Here is a 17,434-nt window from a genome sequence, read left to right on the forward strand (position 1 = left end):
GGGGCCCTGAAATCACTTTGCAACCTGACACCCAGCCCACCGAGCAGGAGAACGTGTCCTTGTGGTGCACTGCAGACAGAACTATGTTTGAGAACCTCACGTGGTACAAGTTTGGCCCACACGCTCTGCCAGTCCATGCGGGAGAGTTGCCCACACCTGTTTGCAAGAACTTGGATGCTCTTTGGAAAATGAACACCACCAAGTTTTCTAATGGCACAAGTGACATTTTGATCATGGAACTCCAGAACGCATCCTTGCGGGACCAAGGAGACTATGTGTGCTTTGCTCAGGACAGGAAGACCAAGAAAAGACATTGTGTGGTCAGACAGCTCAAAGTGTTAGGTAAGGAGGCAATTCTGGGTCATCAAAGACAGTTGGAATGCCTTCAGTGTAGTGCGTTTAGGGACTGTAAGAAGATTACTGTCCCATAGGAGCATACGAGGTAGACTGGTGCACACTCACCTTATTCACTGAACGTTCTTGAGGCAGAAAGAGGCTAATAATGAAGAAATGATATATTAAAAGGGAAAATAACATGTTTCTTTCCAGCTCTGATGATAGGATTTCACTAGTATCTCCAAGGGATAAGCTTAAACTGGGAAAATTCCTGCTTTATTCTTGGCATTCATTTATTTTCATAGAGAATTCCTACTATGAGCTAAGAAGGTTTTAGAAATTCACAGTGGTGAGTAGGTAGATGAGGTGAGAACACAGGCAACCACTGGGCAGTCATGGCACATTGAGGTCTCTGTGTCCGTGAGGACAGGAATTGTTTTCTGTCTTACTCCTTGCTGTAGCTTGCGTCGTAGAAAATAGTGGCATATACTATGTGCTCAGTAAGGTGTTTGCTGCATGAAGAGTATGATCAGGGGTTGTTTAGGACCCGTGAGCCCATGGGAGGGCTGCTACCCTCACTGCCTGTACCTCTGGGTCATCCCATGTAGCCCAGCATAAAGATCAATAGGATGATAATTTCAGTGAGCAGATAGCTTTGTACATTCCCCAGGGAGTCACTCTCCACACCTCAGCTAACCTGCGTCTTGCACAAAAGCTTTGCAGCCATGCCTCTGTCTCTGCGGAAATCAGACAAATGTGGAAAGTTTTCTTTGTGTCCACTCTCTCCATTTTCTCCTCCTTTTAGTGTCCCTTCCCAGTTTCTGGGATGCATGTGTTGTCTGATTTTACTCTTAAGAAGGGAGACAAACTGCCCAGGTGAATGAATCTGCCCAAAGTTTTAGAGGAATAATATCTTCTTCAGAGGCCTTGGCATATTTTAAGAGGTATCTTCAGACAGATCCTAGGAAAGTGTTTGCTAGTGTTAAGACTTAGGTGTCAAAAGAAGGAATACTTTTGGGTGAAGTCATTCCCAGGGCCCTTGTATCATATCACGTGCATGATCGTGTGTTTTCGGTTCACCTTGGTGACTGGTCTGGTTTCAAATTAATGGAAGAATTCAGAGAGAGATGTGAAGGAGGCCATGCCCAGGAGCTGGTTTGCTTCTCTAAGGACTCCTAAGTTGTTTTCCTAAAATTATTCTTAGAAATAGACTAGAGCCCAGGACATTTGCTTAAACCCCAGTGTAGTTCACCCCTGAGGTAATCTCATTCTGTTAAATGTTGAAGGGGATCCTTTCAGCAATATTTCTCTAGGAAACAAACTGAGGGTTTTAGAGGGGAGGCGGGTGGGGTATAGGCTAGCCCAGTCGTGGGTATTAAGGAGGGCACGTATTGCATGGAGCACTGGGTGTTATACGCAAACAGTGAATCAGGGAACACTACATCAAAAACTAATGATGTACTGTATGGCGACTAACATATTATAAAAAAAAAGATTTCTTTTGCTTGCTTTGGACAAGATATTTCTATAACCCTTTGATGGAACGGCAAATCTGAAGTTTTGCTATACATTGAAACCATGGGCTTGATTTTCTTGAAATCTTTGACTTTTCTTTAGGGATTATTGTCTTGCTCATCTATGTTTTAGTGGAAATGGCACTGGACTAGTCTTTTAGGTTCACCAGATTCTGTTATTAGTTCAAATGCTTACTTAGTTATAGGGACTGGGACAAGTTGTTTACCCCCGGCCCCGAACTGCAGTTCTTTCATCTGTGAAATAAGATTAATGTTCTTGTCCGTCCTAGGACTGATAGTGAGCAACAGAAATAGCATAGGTGAGTTGGTAAAAAGTGCCAAATAAATATAAGGCATTCTTTGTTGAATTACACTGAAGTTTCACACTTTCCAAGAGAAACATGGCAGCATTCATGGGTGTCACTGGCTAGAAGTTTCATGGGAGGGAAAGTTTCCCCTTGGGGAAGCTGTGTCTGATTAGAGGAAAACCCCATAAAGGTGACAACCTTTATTTTATGATGTGACAACCAGCTAGAATGACTAATAGGAATGTTCAAAGAGGTGCAGTGATCTATCCCAACTGTGCTGACTTGTTGCACTTAACTTGACTCCGTGACCAACAGTACTGTCATCAACTTCTGTGTATCTGCAGTTTAGTAAATCAACAGCTTAACTGTTTATGAAGTTTAAACTACTTATTAGTTTACTGATAAAACCATTTGGAAAGTTATAACTAAATGTTGTGTGATTTTTGTGTGTGTGCATAGAGCGTGTGGCGCCCATGATCACTGGAAACCTGGAGAATCAGACTACAAGCATTGGGGAAACCATTGAAGTCTCATGCACCACGTCTGGGAATCCCCCTCCACAAGTTACGTGGTTTAAAGACAATGAGACACTTGTAGAAGACTCAGGTGAATAGACTATGTCTATCTCTCGTTGGTTGCAGAATTCTCTTGGAGATGTGCTCTAAACCCCACATGACGTCTTGATTTGTTTTAGGTAGAAAAAAAAAAGCAATATTAGTGTCCATGGTCTGGCTCATTTCCTAGACTCAGAATTAAAGTATTCAGAGCCTTGGTGAATTCTCATGGAAGCGGGGTGGTGAATCAGCAATGCGTCCTGTGCCATTCTTTGGAAGTAGATACTAGTCCAAGAAAAGGACACCATTGATATTTTTAGATTTTTTTCCTGAAAAACTCCACCAGATCACATCACAAATAGAAACAATCATTTTTATTTTCTCTTAGGAATTGTACTGAAAGATGGGAACCGAAACCTAACCATCCGCAGGGTGAGGAAGGAGGATGAAGGCCTCTACACCTGCCAGGCATGCAGTGTCCTTGGGTGTGCAAAAGTGGAGGCATTTTTCACAGTAGAAGGTCAGTAGGAGATGCATGGACACGTCAGGTGGTTTTAAAAACTTAGCTTGTATTGTATATACACTCACACGCTTTGAGTGATTTTTGATATTCTTTGTACTTTGTGTATGTTCTACTCTAAGTACATACTATTTTAATCAGAAAACATAATCAGTGTTATTTTAATTCTGCTTGCATCACATTTCCTATCCTTGCAGTTTCTCGCTTTGGAAAAATTCTTAGCCAGGCAGGTGGAATACCCTCCTTGCCCTTATTTTTTCTTCATTTGAATGGTTCGGTTAACTTGTTGTGGAAGCGATACCTCTATATTTACTTGGAAAAACATTGGAATTATTGCTCAGCTATGAAAATCAATGCTATCCTGATAATCACAAGGGTTCACAGTTTTCACTGGACTACAGACAATTAAAATGTATTTGTGAACAATAGGCCCTTGCTTCTCTGACGTGGAAGTTTTAGGGTGTCTAAATGTGAAAGGAAACTCCCGTGTGTATGCAGGAGTGAAGTGAAATCTGGCATTTTCCCAGATGGGAAAGGTAATTTGTGACAGGATACTTTCTCTTCAGAAGCGTATTTCTATTTTAAAAAAGAATCCATCAGGGGAACAATGAAACTCTATTACGTGGGTGAAGGAATGGTATACGCAAGGGGAAGAAAGGATGGTGACAGAAGAAAGAACTGATGAATTTTTATGAACTCATCCTAACTTGTCTCTCAAAGTCTAGATTTTAGTTCCCTACGTCTGTCAAATCCTGATGACTTGTTTTCCAATTTGTAGGCTTATCACCATTTCATGAACTGCACTTGCAAAAAAGATTTCAAGTGTGTGAAATAAATAAAAATTTCAAGTGACATGGTGCTTTTGTCACTTCCAAGGGGCTTCATGTTGAGGGCAGATCCTAGCAGGGACTTCCGGCTCTCTCCCATGCTCTGCCTCATCTCTGTTGGCTGTTTGCAGTGGGCTGCCCGTACCTAGGTAGGGAACACTGGCACAGAGCTTGTATTTAATGAGTACCCAAAGGGAATACTAAGAAGAGAGGCAGATATTTAATTCTTCTGTAGGTTCCCAGATGTTACTATGGGAATATTAACACACTAACTTAATAATAGACAATTGAATCTTTGAACTTTTTGCTATGTATAATGGACCTTTAGGCCTCTGTGTATAAAAAGAAAACTATTTCAATAGGACCACCAGAGAAACAGAATCGACTTCCAAGCCATACTTGGTACTTGGTTCTCCACTGTTAGCTCTTACTTGGCTAACTAGTTAATTCCTTGTCCTGCCTTTTTGAGGCTGCCTTGAGCCACGTGACCAGCTTATTTGATTCACACTGCACTCACCCAGGGGGAGGCCCTAGGTGATAATTGGTTCCTTATCACCTCTTTGCTAATCACTCCTAGTTGAAAGCCTTCTCTGGCATTTAATTTCTCCCACTCAGAGCTGTCCTCCCTGAGCATCTGCAGCTTTCCCTGCCAACCTCTACCTTACCTTTCGCGGGTGGTTTAAACTCATTTTATTGCCAGACCATGCGGGATGCACTCATCTCAGCTTTCTCTCTTTTCCTAACTCAGGCTCCTGTCACACAAGGGCAGGGAAGTGTAGTGGCTAACTGGTGTTGGACAGACTTTGTTTAACTCTTGACCATTCCCCCAACTTGCTGTATGCCCTTAATGAAGGAGCTTAACCTCTCTGATCTTGTTTCTCCATCTGAAAACTGAACGTTGTTAAGATTCAGTGGGATGACGTATTTAAAGTAATGAGCACCTAAGGGGTGCATGGCAACCAATCACTCACTGGCCATTTCTTATATAATCCTTTCTCGAACTCTGTACAAATGAAAACAGACTATCCGTGCAAAACCAGACATTTATTTTCCCCAGAAAAAGGCCACTATAAGTTATTCTAGAACTTCCTGTGAATTAAAACATGCTTCTTTTCTTCCCTATAGAATGTGATCTGTTTTCTTTCCGCCAAAGACTTCTCTTTCTCCAAATGCTTCATATGTTTTTCTTATAGGACATCAACATTTCTATCCTTGATATCTTTAAGTTCTGTCCTTAAATTTGGAATTTTATCGTTAGAGGTTTTCATGGGCAGTGTTTTGCAAACTTTCAATTATCCGTTAAGAATGTTATAGACTCCCTCCAACTTAGACTATTACTGTCTAGGATTTTTTCCAAGTTGGCAAACTTGAGATCTTGCTTTAGTGCTTGTCATCTTATAGCAAAAGGTATGAGTTTCCACTGTTGATGCTCATTCAATTGCATCTTTCCAGGTGCCCAGGAGAAGACAAACTTGGAAGTCATTATTCTAGTAGGCACGGCAGTGATTGCCATGTTCTTCTGGTTATTACTTGTCATCATTCTACGGACCGTTAAGCGGGTAACAAAATCATTTCCCTTCCATCCCATGTACGTTGGTTTTCATGATTAATGAAAGCTGACTGGGGCTCTTTGAGTTGTTTCTTCCCATTGTTATTGGCTCAATGGGCACAATTTTATTTCAATACAATAACATTCTTTCCCACTTTCTTTTGGCTGGACCACTGGGCTCTAATTGATAGAAGCCACTAGAGGAGAAAAGGGCTTGGACTGTCTAGTGTAATTAAGATTTAAGTACTTCATTCTGAGCTCATTTGGGGGTTGAGGGCACACTGGATGCAGGATTATAATAGGACTTACTCTCAAACTCCATGAGTTTTATTTGAAAATGAGACATCAGGAATGGGGCTTCTATAAACAACAATAATAAGCACACAAAACACAACAGACAGACAACAGAGCGTATGTAACTGGAAGGAATAATACTTTCCAGGCCAATGGAGGGGAACTGAAGACAGGCTACTTGTCCATCGTCATGGATCCAGATGAACTCCCCTTGGATGAGCACTGTGAACGCCTGCCTTATGATGCCAGCAAATGGGAGTTCCCCAGAGACCGGCTGAAACTAGGTGTGTTTTCAAGTGGTATTAATTTGACATTGAGTTTATCAGAACATCTTTTCCTTCTTTAGGATGATGACAGATCTGATCTATTCACATGATGGATCCAGGTTCAGAGTATTCATTCTGTCTCTTGAATTTGAGTAATCATCCTTTTGATCACTTAGAAGTAGGGTCCCTGTACAATTATCTAAAGCAGGACATTTGGAGAGCAAAGGGGGAGGTGTTAAATAATGAAGCCAAGACAACGGAGTTGAGCTGCATTCTCCAAGTTAAACTGGGATGTATGGTGACCCAATGTAGTCGGAATCTCTGCACGTCACTTTAGTGCTGTCATAGGCCAAGTCTGTTTTGTTTGCTCTCATCGTTGACTATAGGTAAGCCTCTTGGCCGTGGTGCCTTTGGCCAAGTGATTGAAGCAGATGCCTTTGGAATCGACAAGACAGCAACTTGCAAGACAGTGGCCGTCAAAATGTTAAAAGGTAAAAGCAAAATTGTATGGTGATATATCCCTCTGTCTGTTTCATCTGGTCTGTAAACATGATGAAAGACTTGTATCAGCAGTTCTGTGGTTAGGTGGGCCCGCTAGCCAAGAGTGCAGCCAGCCTAGGTGATGCCTTTGCACAAATTGGGAAACAGTTCCTCTCTCATAGCCTCATGTCAGGGTGCATGGTCTGGCAGGCAAGTTGAGGATGGGCAGCAGCCTCACCTACTTCCCCGCCTATGCCCGCACAAGGCCATAGCCTACACAGCTGTACTTAGTAGCCTAACTGTAGGAAAATAGTACCTTGCTTATGTAAAAATATAATACGGTGCATTAGTGAGATAATTATAGACCACGTAGAGACATGGAAAGAAATTTAATAAGTAAAAATAGTAGAGTGTAAAAACAGAATGTTTCCTAGAATTGGGATATTATGTGAAAGATTTTCTCCTATAAAGATAATGGTTGCACTAGAAAGAAATGGACCACAGGTGGCATTTTAAAAATTGAAAGCTTTATAAACAATGGTGAATCCTAATAGTAATAGAATTCTGGTCTTGTCATTTTAATTTGGGGAGGTGATGCGTGGACAGCCGTGGGCTCCAGTAGTGATGTGCTTTCCTTGATGGAGGAAGGGCTACAGACCCTGGGCCAGTAGATCCTGTGCATTTCAAAGCCATCTCTCTCCTTTTGCCTGTTTTTCCTTGTGGCTAAGGGGGAATGCAATTTCGAGGTGGCTCATTAGGGTCTGAGGTGTGGACCGTGTGTGTGAATTAGAGGGAGGTGTACCGGTCTGTGCAGGATCACACTTGCAGTTTTAGCCTCATCGGCCTCTTGTGCCAATTGGCCTTGCCAGCTGGCCCCTGTTAAGTTTCCTGCTTGGCACTGATTGGCGGGAACTTCAGCATAGCCCCTAACACATAAGGATATTTAATACATGGTGTTGCTTCCTTACCAGGAAGGACTGAAATAATCAGGCCCTAAGAAGCATAGTCAACCTGATATATGAAAATCCAGTTTTGTAAGAGAAGAAAATCTGGGCATGATTCCATTTGTAGATGTATTCTCCACTTTGCAAAGACTTCACAATGGATTCCTTTAAATATCAAACATTCTGGGTGCACTTAAAGTAAGAATTGGATTTAGAATTGGAAAATATAATTCACACGTGACTTTCAGAGCACCTAGCCTGTAAATCGGGTTGCAGTTGTATTACCCCTAGAGGGTAAGTTGCACACGTGCGTGCAGTGGGGCACCGGTCCTCCTCCGCTAACGCCCACATTGATGATTTTCTTCTTTGCTGTCTATTTGTAGAAGGAGCAACACACAGTGAACACCGAGCTCTCATGTCTGAACTCAAGATCCTCATTCATATTGGCCACCATCTCAATGTGGTCAATCTTCTAGGTGCCTGTACCAAGCCAGGAGGTGAGTATCTGTGGATGTTTCTGGTTGCCTGATGATTTTGGCATATAATTTTCTGCTGGTGTTTCAGGGAAACCACTTAACTCCCATGGCCTTGATTTCCGTAACATAGGATACTTTGCCAGATTCCTAGATAAAAATATATTTCACGGAGTTTAATGGGCACTTTATTAATTATTCTAGAACTTCTGTGAATTAAAAAATGCCATCTCACTGTACTGAAGTTTGCTGCTTGTGTAAGAGGTTCATATGAGAAAAGTAAACCTCTCAAAAAACTTGAAAGCAAAGCCCTTAAGAGTTGTTCCCCTTAAAATGGTGATTGTGTTGAAAAGCGAGTGGGTGGATTTTCTTCTGAAATTTTGGTTCATCTTGCTGTGAATTGCCAATTGGTAAAAGAAAAGCTACACTATAAGGGCACTGGGACCAGCTGATTTCTATGATCCTGTCCCCAGTGAAAGTTTGTAGTGTCCTTCTATGATATTTTCTGGCTCATCCATGTATTAAACACTTGATGAGATACATGAATGGAAATGTTTCCCTTTCTTGACATGCTGTGCTGTCTGCAGGGCCACTCATGGTGATTGTGGAATTTTGCAAGTTTGGAAACTTGTCGACTTACTTAAGGAGCAAGAGAAACGAATTTGTCCCCTACAAGGTATGTCATTTCTTAACTCAGCTCTGGCCACATTGTAAAATGGAGGAAAATACAGGTTGATCTTTCTCTGGAAAAACACTGTGAAGAACTTGTGAGGAGACTTCTTTTGGTTGTTGTAACTTCCTCTTTTACCTGCTGGCGGACATCTCTTCTCCTGGTCGATTTTTGTTTTTGTTTTTTTGTGACTTTAATCTACTGACCCATTAGAGATGGTGCTTGAGGAGGGGAGAAGGTGGGTGCAATTAAGGAAAGGGAAGGATGGAGGGGAGGATGTTTCTGGATTATTTTCTCTGTCTCCTAGCAGTATTTGGCCCCATGGAGTGTCAGTCCCTCGGTAAAGAGCACCCTAATGTTGGAAGTGTGTCTGAAACAGACTTGAAACAAGGTGTTTATCTCTTTAAGCTAAAGAAGGAACTAGGCTTTATGGAAGAAGATCTGTTATGCAGAACACTTACCCCAAATTCCAGCCCAAAGATTCCATATTCCTGAAATCGATGTAATTCTTGTCTGCTTTTAATAGCTATAATTGTTTTCTAGAGATCTCTTTTGTATTCAAGGAGTTTGTGCATTTGTTTCTTTATAGAGCAAAGGGGCACGATTCCGTCAAGGGAAAGAGTACGTTGGGGAGATCACTATGGATCCGAAACGTCGCTTGGACAGTATCACCAGTAGTCAGAGCTCAGCCAGCTCTGGATTTGTTGAGGAGAAATCCCTCAGTGACGTGGAGGAAGAGGAAGGTACCTGCCATTGCTTTCTCCACACTTAACGCGTGCTCTTGCAGAAACGAGAAGGTGATGGGGTGTTAGGATGAATTTTGTCGTGAAAAAGTTGAGTACTCCCTAATATTTGGAAGAGACCTAAATTTCTAGACTGCCTCCATTCAGTTTTCCCAGAAGTAAGCTGTGGAAGCCCTAAATCAGCAGCTGGCTTGGTTGTGAGGCAAAACACGGGCGAGCCTGAGAAATCTCCATACCCCAGGAGGGCGAAGAAGTCAGCAACAGCCGAACCAATGCTTTGAGACTGTTGGTTCAGCATTTAGTAGCAGGAGAGGCTCAGCGCTTTGTTCCCAAAGGATAAAGGAGGCTCTGTGGTGGTTGATTAGTCTCCCCGTTGCCCTAAGCAGTTCAGCCCCACATTACCAAAGTCACCCCACCTCTCCAAGGCAGCATTGGGGTCACTTGCTGGTTCTCTCCCATTCCAAGTGGCTTATCAAGTCTTTCTTGCAGCCATACTTCCTCAGAGGAGTCTTGGTAAGCATATTTTTCTTTATCCAGTTATGCTTCCAGTGATATTTTAGTGCTCTTTCTGAGTAGAGCTGTGTTCGCAGTCTAACTTCCAGGATTTCTTCCAGCTCCAGGATACGCTGTCTGTCTGCTTCCCTCAGAAGGAGCAGAGAGACAGCTCCATGGATATAGAGATGGGGCTTCCTGACATCTGGCTCCTCTTGAGCATGAGCTTAGAAGAATCCAGTCATGAAATAGTGAAAGAAACCTGCTACCCTTTCCCTGGACATGAGGCTACAGATAGACCTTAAATGTGGCTTCTTTCTCTAAGAAGCCGAGCAGGGTATGCGAAGCTGGAACTTGCTCTAGAGGGTGTGGAGAGGCCATCTAGACCTCACCTAACTGGGCCCACACTGAGTGGGGCCCTCTCTGTCCCGTCATTCTCTCTCACAAAATGGTGGCCAGTGTGCCAGAAACCCAAAGGATTGGGGTACTCGGAGTAGAAAGGGTCTTGGCCTGGAATATGTCCTCCATTTCTTCATTTGGAAAATGATGGGATTGTACTAATTGCTCACTGAGAGCCCTCTAGCCCTAAACATTAAAAAAAATCATTGAGAAAAATGTTCTCAGTCTTTTTAATACTTACAAGGTTATTATTACAAGTGAGTTTTCATTTACTCTGGTATTTGTCTCTAGGAGAGAAGCCATGTCTTATCTTATCTGACCAAAGTTCAGAGATCATGCTGAAACACCCATTAATGTCTTCGTGTTTATTTGTACCAGTTGCACGGAAATAAATACCACCAATTTACGTAAAACCACCTTTCTCTCGATGTTCCTGTCACCTCTCATTCATATCCTTGAAGGGAAAAAAGCATCCTCACAGGCCTCTTTCAATGTGTTTACAGCACTTTCTCAGCTTGAAAGTGAGAGAAGTAAATATATTTCTGGTATTTTTAGTTATCTGTTGTAGATTATAATTTGACCTTTGGCCTTTGTCCCAGGACAAAGCCTGGAGAGAAAAGATTCAATGACCCTGAATATTGTTGTTTTATTTTTAGAGTCCTTGATATGAAACTATTGTTTATCCCTCTGGGTACATGAAAAAAACCAACAGTTTAAAACAGCAAACTTAAGTCCTTTTTCGCTCCCTGCCATCTCTGCTGGTTCAATTTGACTAAGATGGAAAAACTAACATTTTTTTTTGCTAAGGGGTATGATGAAAGCTAATATACCAGGATTCAGCAAATTTACAGAAGATACAGGCATTTTCTCTCCGCTTCTATTTCCAGAAGTTTAACTCCCAAGTGTTAAAATGAAGATTACTCTAACACACTTAGAAACGAATCGTTTCTGGTGGCAATACTGATCTCTGTCCTCCTCCCTCTCCTGCCAGTTCCCGAAGATCTGTACAAGAACTTCCTGACCTTGGAGCACCTCATCTGCTACAGCTTCCAAGTGGCTAAGGGCATGGAGTTTTTGGCATCCCGGAAGGTAAGACAGCCCAGGGGGGACCAAGGTAACTCTTCACATCACAGATCTGGAAGGAAGATGTCTGGTGCCAGCCACTGGTGTGTGTTTGGGACTGTAATTCGTTCTCCACTGCTGGAACTATGCAAAGAGTCCTGTTGGAGAGGCCCCGTTCCTGCTAATTTAAGGAGGTGTGAGGATTTTGTGAAATTAATTCATTCATGGGATCAATACTTACTGACCATCTACTAAGTGCAGCCAGTCCTCTAAGCGCTTAAGGATGCTGTGTGAACGAACAGGCAAAACTCTCCGCCTTCAAAAAGTTTACATCCTATTGGGCGGAACAGGCGGTGAGCAGTATAAACAAGTCAAGTACATGGTCGGTTGGATGGGAATAAGCACGGCGGGGAAAAATAAGCAGGAAAGGGCTAGGACTCCACAGGAGTGGTATGTTTGTGTGTGTATACGCTTCTGTGTTTGTGTACATCAATTATAAACAGAATGAACAAGGAAAGCTTTATAAGACTGCGACATCTGGGCAGCGACCTGGAAAAGGTGAGGGACTGAGCCTTGCAGATACCTCGGCGTGAGAGCGTCTATTTCTAATTTATTTTACATTCATCACCATCCATCAAAAAGTATTTGTTAGTGGTATAATTAGAAAGCAGGAAGGACAGGCTTCAGATGAGAGCGATTATAAAAGCTAAAATTAGAAAAGTAGGCCAAACAAAGGCTGAGGTGGGGACGTGACAAGTTACAAATATTCCAGAGGCTGTAAACACCACAGCGGGAGCGGGGTCGGTTGAAGTCACCCCTCTGGAAAGGGTAGAGTGGATGGTTTTCTATTAAACAGGGAAAATTCAAATTAAGGTTCAGGAAAAATGATCAGTTGGAGAATGCATCGGCTGCACCCTCCTGGGAGGGGGGAAGAAAGACTTAAGAGTTTTGTTTTTCTAATTTAGAGTGAAATCTCTAACCCATATCTTTTTCTGAAGCCTAAAGCTCGTCACAGTTCTCAGAGCCTCAGGCTCTCAAAAGTGTCTGCCCGGGAGCTCTTGTCTCCTTTCTCCCAAGGGGAAAGGAGAGAAGTGTGGTCTTATGGGATTTGCCCACGGGGCAAGAACCTTTGCCTTTCTTGAAGATTCTGATTTTATTTTATTATTATTTTTAAAGGCCAGAGCCTGCTGTTTAGTCAGGGTATCTTTCGACTGGGAAGGGGGTGGGGTCCTCCAGGACCCTTAACTTCCCTTTGCATCTACCAGCTGGTTTCTTGAAAACCACCTCGTTGTTGGGCTAAAAAATAAAAAAGGAAGCTGTTTGGTTGGGGGAAAAGTAGAGAGGACTGGTTTTTGGAATCTCCTGTCTTGCTCAGTCATGCTTGACGGAATGCTTTTGAATATGCCTCTTTCCGAGGGAAGTGCCACACAGAGACAGGGTGTGGGGTGGTCAGCCTTGCCCGGGCTCCCCGGCTCCCCATCGCTCCCTGCGCTGACTTGGGCATTCTCCTTGGAGCCCTTCATTCATGTGTAAATGTTCCCCAGACTCTTATTTCCTTACAAATCTGCAGTAGTAGGGAGTTAGATGAGGTCGGGGAGATAAAGAAGAGAGAAACCGAGGACCGGAAAAGAGTGGAGAGAAAGCAGGGGGAATTCGGTTTTCCTTTTTAGTGCACGGGAGAACCAGCCTGACCCGTGAGAAGCCGAAATCTCTTCCGTAGACCTCGATGGTACTCCAACACTTTGAAAACAGGATGAGCCCCACGGGAGCTGGTTTATCAGAGCCGGGCAGCTTCAGTTCCATATGGAACAGAGAAACCAACAAAGGGCACCAAACCAAGGAGGGCCCCTTGTTCCTGATTTCCGAGCATTCATTCAAAATAGGAGGGCATTCGAAGGCCTCCTTAGAGTAACGCGTTTTAACCATATATGGTGCCAGGCAAAAGGGATATGTGGATGTGACAAGAAACACATTCTTAATTGTGTCTAAGAGAAGTCTATTTATGACTCCATCATCCTACTATAACTTAATTATTTAACTCCAAAGTCTGGGACTCTTTATGAGTTAAGCAGATGTGTGTCTCAACAAAAGTCAGACTTCTTTCTTGAAGTGTTGATGAAAGGTATTAGCCCAGTGCCTGTTCATCAGTTGGTTTCTGATGTGGGGCTTTTTTAAGCATGAGGTCACAACAGATGCCGAAGACATCAGCTGTGCCGAAGCCTAACGCACACACGATTCTTTTTGCAGTGTATCCACAGGGACCTGGCGGCACGCAACATCCTCCTGTCGGAGAAGAACGTGGTTAAAATCTGTGACTTTGGCTTGGCCCGGGATATTTATAAAGACCCAGATTATGTGAGAAAAGGAGATGTAAGTTTTAAAGGTGAACCTAGTTCTCTGTGAAGTTGCAGGATCCAAATTCCTCGTTGCAAGCTTCAGGACCTGCGTTGGGAACAAAGGAAGTGTTTTCTTCAGATACGTGCTAAGTTGGGCTCTGACTTCTTGTCTTCCACCTTCTTAGGCTCGCCTCCCTTTGAAATGGATGGCCCCAGAAACAATTTTTGACAGAGTGTACACAATTCAGAGTGATGTGTGGTCTTTTGGTGTCTTGCTCTGGGAAATATTTTCCTTAGGTAAGTCACTTGTTTTTTGTCCCTCCATCCATACTCCAAATAAAATGACGTAAGTCAGTGTTCCATGGTCCCAGTGCATCTTTACCTCTCCCGTGTTTCACCTTTATCTAGCGAAAGTTACCGGGAAGCTTTGGAAATATATATATATATTTGGGATGATGTTCAAGAACCAGGGTTTTCTATAAGAAAAAAATCAAACCAAGTCATGTCCCATTCCTGTTTTATTCTAGGTGCTTCTCCGTATCCCGGAGTAAAAATTGATGAGGAATTTTGTAGGCGATTGAAAGAAGGCACTAGAATGAGGGCCCCTGATTATACCACACCAGAAATGTAAGACTTTGAAAACATCTTTCTATCCTTTCTTTGGTCATAAAACCTCCCCCCGCCCAGAAGACTTTTCATGATACAGACCTCTTTCATGGACCCGTCCCTGTCCTACTTCCCCTGGAAGTCTTCCTTGGTAATCTCAAGCAGACGGTCATCTCTTCTTGAAACAACAGCCCTTTATCTATATCCACCAGTTCGTTTTTATTAAATGTTGACTTCTAACATTTTCTGTACATACTTGATGTTCCAGCTGTAGGGCTCTGTGTTTTATATGGTGTTGTATTACTATTTAGCATCATGGGGGACTTTTCATAAATGTTTACTCATTCGAGTGCATATTTTCAGCATCAGATGAGGAAGAAGGAGGCAGTTAGTGACATTAGTGTTTTGCTTCTCTAGGTACCAGACCATGCTGGACTGCTGGCACAGGGAGCCCAATCAGAGACCCACGTTTTCAGAGCTGGTGGAACACTTGGGAAATCTGTTACAAGCTAATGCTCAGCAGGTTTGTGACCTCCATCCAAGCAATCTATCCAAGGGCTCCTCTCCTCCCTGGACCTTCTCATGGCCACCATATTCTTGCATATTTGAACAGCAATGCTATTTTAAAAGCTATAACTCCCCTTTTAAAGACAGATGAGGTCCTAATGAGATCCTAAACCATAACCTGGGAGTAGACCACTCATTCCTCCTGATGTTTCTTTTGTTGTCTTCAGATGCTCTTCTAAAGTAAAATCAGTCAATGAATCAATAAAAATTAGTTGATCCACAGAATATCAACAATGGACAGAATTTTAAGTAATTTAAACACTGTACAGGCAAAACCACATCTGAACCCTGCAAAATATGGGCTTTTTCTTCAGTAGAATCCCCAGCCCCCATAACTTCCACTGGAGGATTTTAGAATTGTAACCTTTACCATTAGAAAGTTATTTAATCTCCAGTCAACGGCCTCTTACTGCCACGAATGGAAGCCAATTTCCTCCTGCTTTTCTTTTGAATAGGTGGGGGACAATGGGTCAAATCTGTTTTTATCAGTAAGCCTTTCAAACATTTAAAGGTATCACATTGCCCTTTCTTTCTTTCTCTTGATGAAATAACGTTAAATTGTGCAACCTTTTCTCAGAAGACCCATTTTCCTGCACATTTATTGCTTTTCTCTCAACTGTCATCAGATTTTCCATTGCCTTGAAATGTAGAGACTAAAATTGGATGACATGCCCTTTAAAAGACCTGGCTCCAGTAGGTAGGGCTTTGTGAAGAAATGACTTCTCAGCTCTCCGTGTTCTGTTGCCACGTCTCTGCCCACAGCCTGCTTTGTCTTCCTCGTGACCAGCGTTCTCTGCTTCTCTGCGGTCGGTCCCCTTACTCCTCTTGCTTTTATATTAACCCTTTTCACATACTTTCATATATAAACATCCCTTTCAAGTGCCCTTTTGTTTTTGACAAACCATGTTTAATGTTGTCTTTAAGTTCAGCGCTCAGATATGAAAGCGACAGACCTCATCACCAAGAAGCCCCCATGGCCTTTGTTTCTCATGAAAAGGCTCTTGAGGGGCTGGCGCCATAGCCATAGCAAGAGCATTCCGTGTTTGTTGTTTCAGGATGGCAAAGACTACATTGTTCTCCCGATAGCAGAGACTTTGAGCATGGAAGAGGATTCTGGACTCTCTCTGCCTACCTCACCTGTTTCCTGTATGGAGGAAGAGGAAGTGTGTGACCCCAAATTCCATTATGACAACACAGCAGGAATCAGGTACTGTATATGGTCAACATCCCCAGGGGGATGGGGGCACTTCAAGGTCATTTGGGGAAGGGGGTGGAAGGAAGGCTGCATCTCACTTCCACATTGAACCTAAGCCCTGAGACTGCTATCAAGGGAAGTGCTCCTTGAAGAGGGCCGGGGTAGGTGAGTTGCTTCCCATCTGTGGTCCACATTGCTGCCATAGCTGTTTCTTTTGAATTCTAAGCCCTGCAGCTGCAAATAGCTGGAATGCCACAGTTTGTTAATCTCCAGAAAAAGAGACCAATTTTATATAGACATCTGTATTTAAATTATCCCCATGTACTCCTTTATTAATGTGAATTAAATGGCTTAGGAAAGATTCAGGAAGGAAGAGTTTTATGCATAGATGAGAACACACTTTGCCTCTCTGGCTAGGATGCCCTGTGCCGTGGGGATGTGTCCTGAATTGGACTGGACTGCACATCTTCAGAAGCCCCTCCCTGGTCTGATTTTCAGCATTTTATTTGCATAATGGGACTTCTGGACTTATTTAAAACACATGCACCGCTGTCCTCTCCTGATCTGTAAAGCAGTTCTGAAGGCAGCTTTCTTTTTTCTCTCTCCCAGCACCTGTACCTGAGGACAGAGTTGATATCGTGTCTACAATATGATATTAAAATTGCCTTTTTCTAAGCCTGGGACTTCTTTGCTTTGTTCCCCCCCACCCACCTCTTTTGGGTGTTTTCCTTCTGTACCCGGCCCCCCCTGACCGCAGGGTCCAGCCTGCACTCGTGTGTTTGCTGCAGAGGGGGGCCATGGAGCCCTAGGTTAGCCGGGCCACCGGGTTGTGGGCAGTTTGTTCTGTGGAATCACATGGGGTGGCAGAAGCCAACGTGTAAGCTGCCTGTTACATTTGGGTCAAGAACTTTTAGCATTTTTTCAAAGAACTTTTCCTTCTGTTATCAGATTTTGCCTGCATGATACCTCACAGAGTTTCGCAAGGGAGAAACTATTATCTCTCGTGAATAGACGTTGAATGTGAGGCTCAGAGCAATCACATGGTGGAAGTAAACAATTGTGGTAAAAGGTCCAGATTTTAGAGCCAGATAGAACTGGTTGGACTACTCAGTCTGCCTCTTAGGGACCCGGCGCACAGCTTCACTGTGACGCAGGTGAAGACACTGGTGTTCAAAAATGATTATTTTGAGAATCGCATGGTATAACATATTTCTGCGTGCCTGGCACTTAGAGAGCACTGGATATGTGATAGCTATTCAGCAAGCTGCTTAAAATCACATCCCTAGGATGACTCCAGTT

At 43.0% G+C, this 17,434-nt stretch overlaps 1 protein-coding gene across 2 annotated transcripts in view; it reads left to right on the forward strand.

Moving 5' to 3' along the window:
- The window catches only part of KDR (kinase insert domain receptor), a 43,563-nt gene that overhangs the window by 18,414 nt on the left and 7,715 nt on the right, over positions 1-17,434 (forward strand). Inside the window, exons 13-27 of one of the 2 annotated variants that reach the window (XM_002919365.4) lie at positions 1-342; positions 2,618-2,764; positions 3,101-3,232; positions 5,512-5,618; positions 6,051-6,186; positions 6,555-6,659; positions 7,976-8,089; positions 8,653-8,741; positions 9,325-9,478; positions 11,361-11,458; positions 13,679-13,801; positions 13,953-14,064; positions 14,295-14,394; positions 14,791-14,896; positions 15,996-16,147. In XM_002919365.4, coding sequence (XP_002919411.1) covers positions 1-342; positions 2,618-2,764; positions 3,101-3,232; positions 5,512-5,618; positions 6,051-6,186; positions 6,555-6,659; positions 7,976-8,089; positions 8,653-8,741; positions 9,325-9,478; positions 11,361-11,458; positions 13,679-13,801; positions 13,953-14,064; positions 14,295-14,394; positions 14,791-14,896; positions 15,996-16,147 — 2,017 coding nt within the window. The remainder of the gene's footprint in view (positions 343-2,617; positions 2,765-3,100; positions 3,233-5,511; positions 5,619-6,050; positions 6,187-6,554; positions 6,660-7,975; positions 8,090-8,652; positions 8,742-9,324; positions 9,479-11,360; positions 11,459-13,678; positions 13,802-13,952; positions 14,065-14,294; positions 14,395-14,790; positions 14,897-15,995; positions 16,148-17,434) is intronic. The other variant, XM_019799808.2, reaches the window with a different exon arrangement.

This window comes from Ailuropoda melanoleuca, chromosome 11 (genome assembly GCF_002007445.2).
Source record: "Ailuropoda melanoleuca isolate Jingjing chromosome 11, ASM200744v2, whole genome shotgun sequence".
In the NCBI taxonomy this organism is placed as follows: Eukaryota; Metazoa; Chordata; class Mammalia; order Carnivora; family Ursidae; genus Ailuropoda; species Ailuropoda melanoleuca.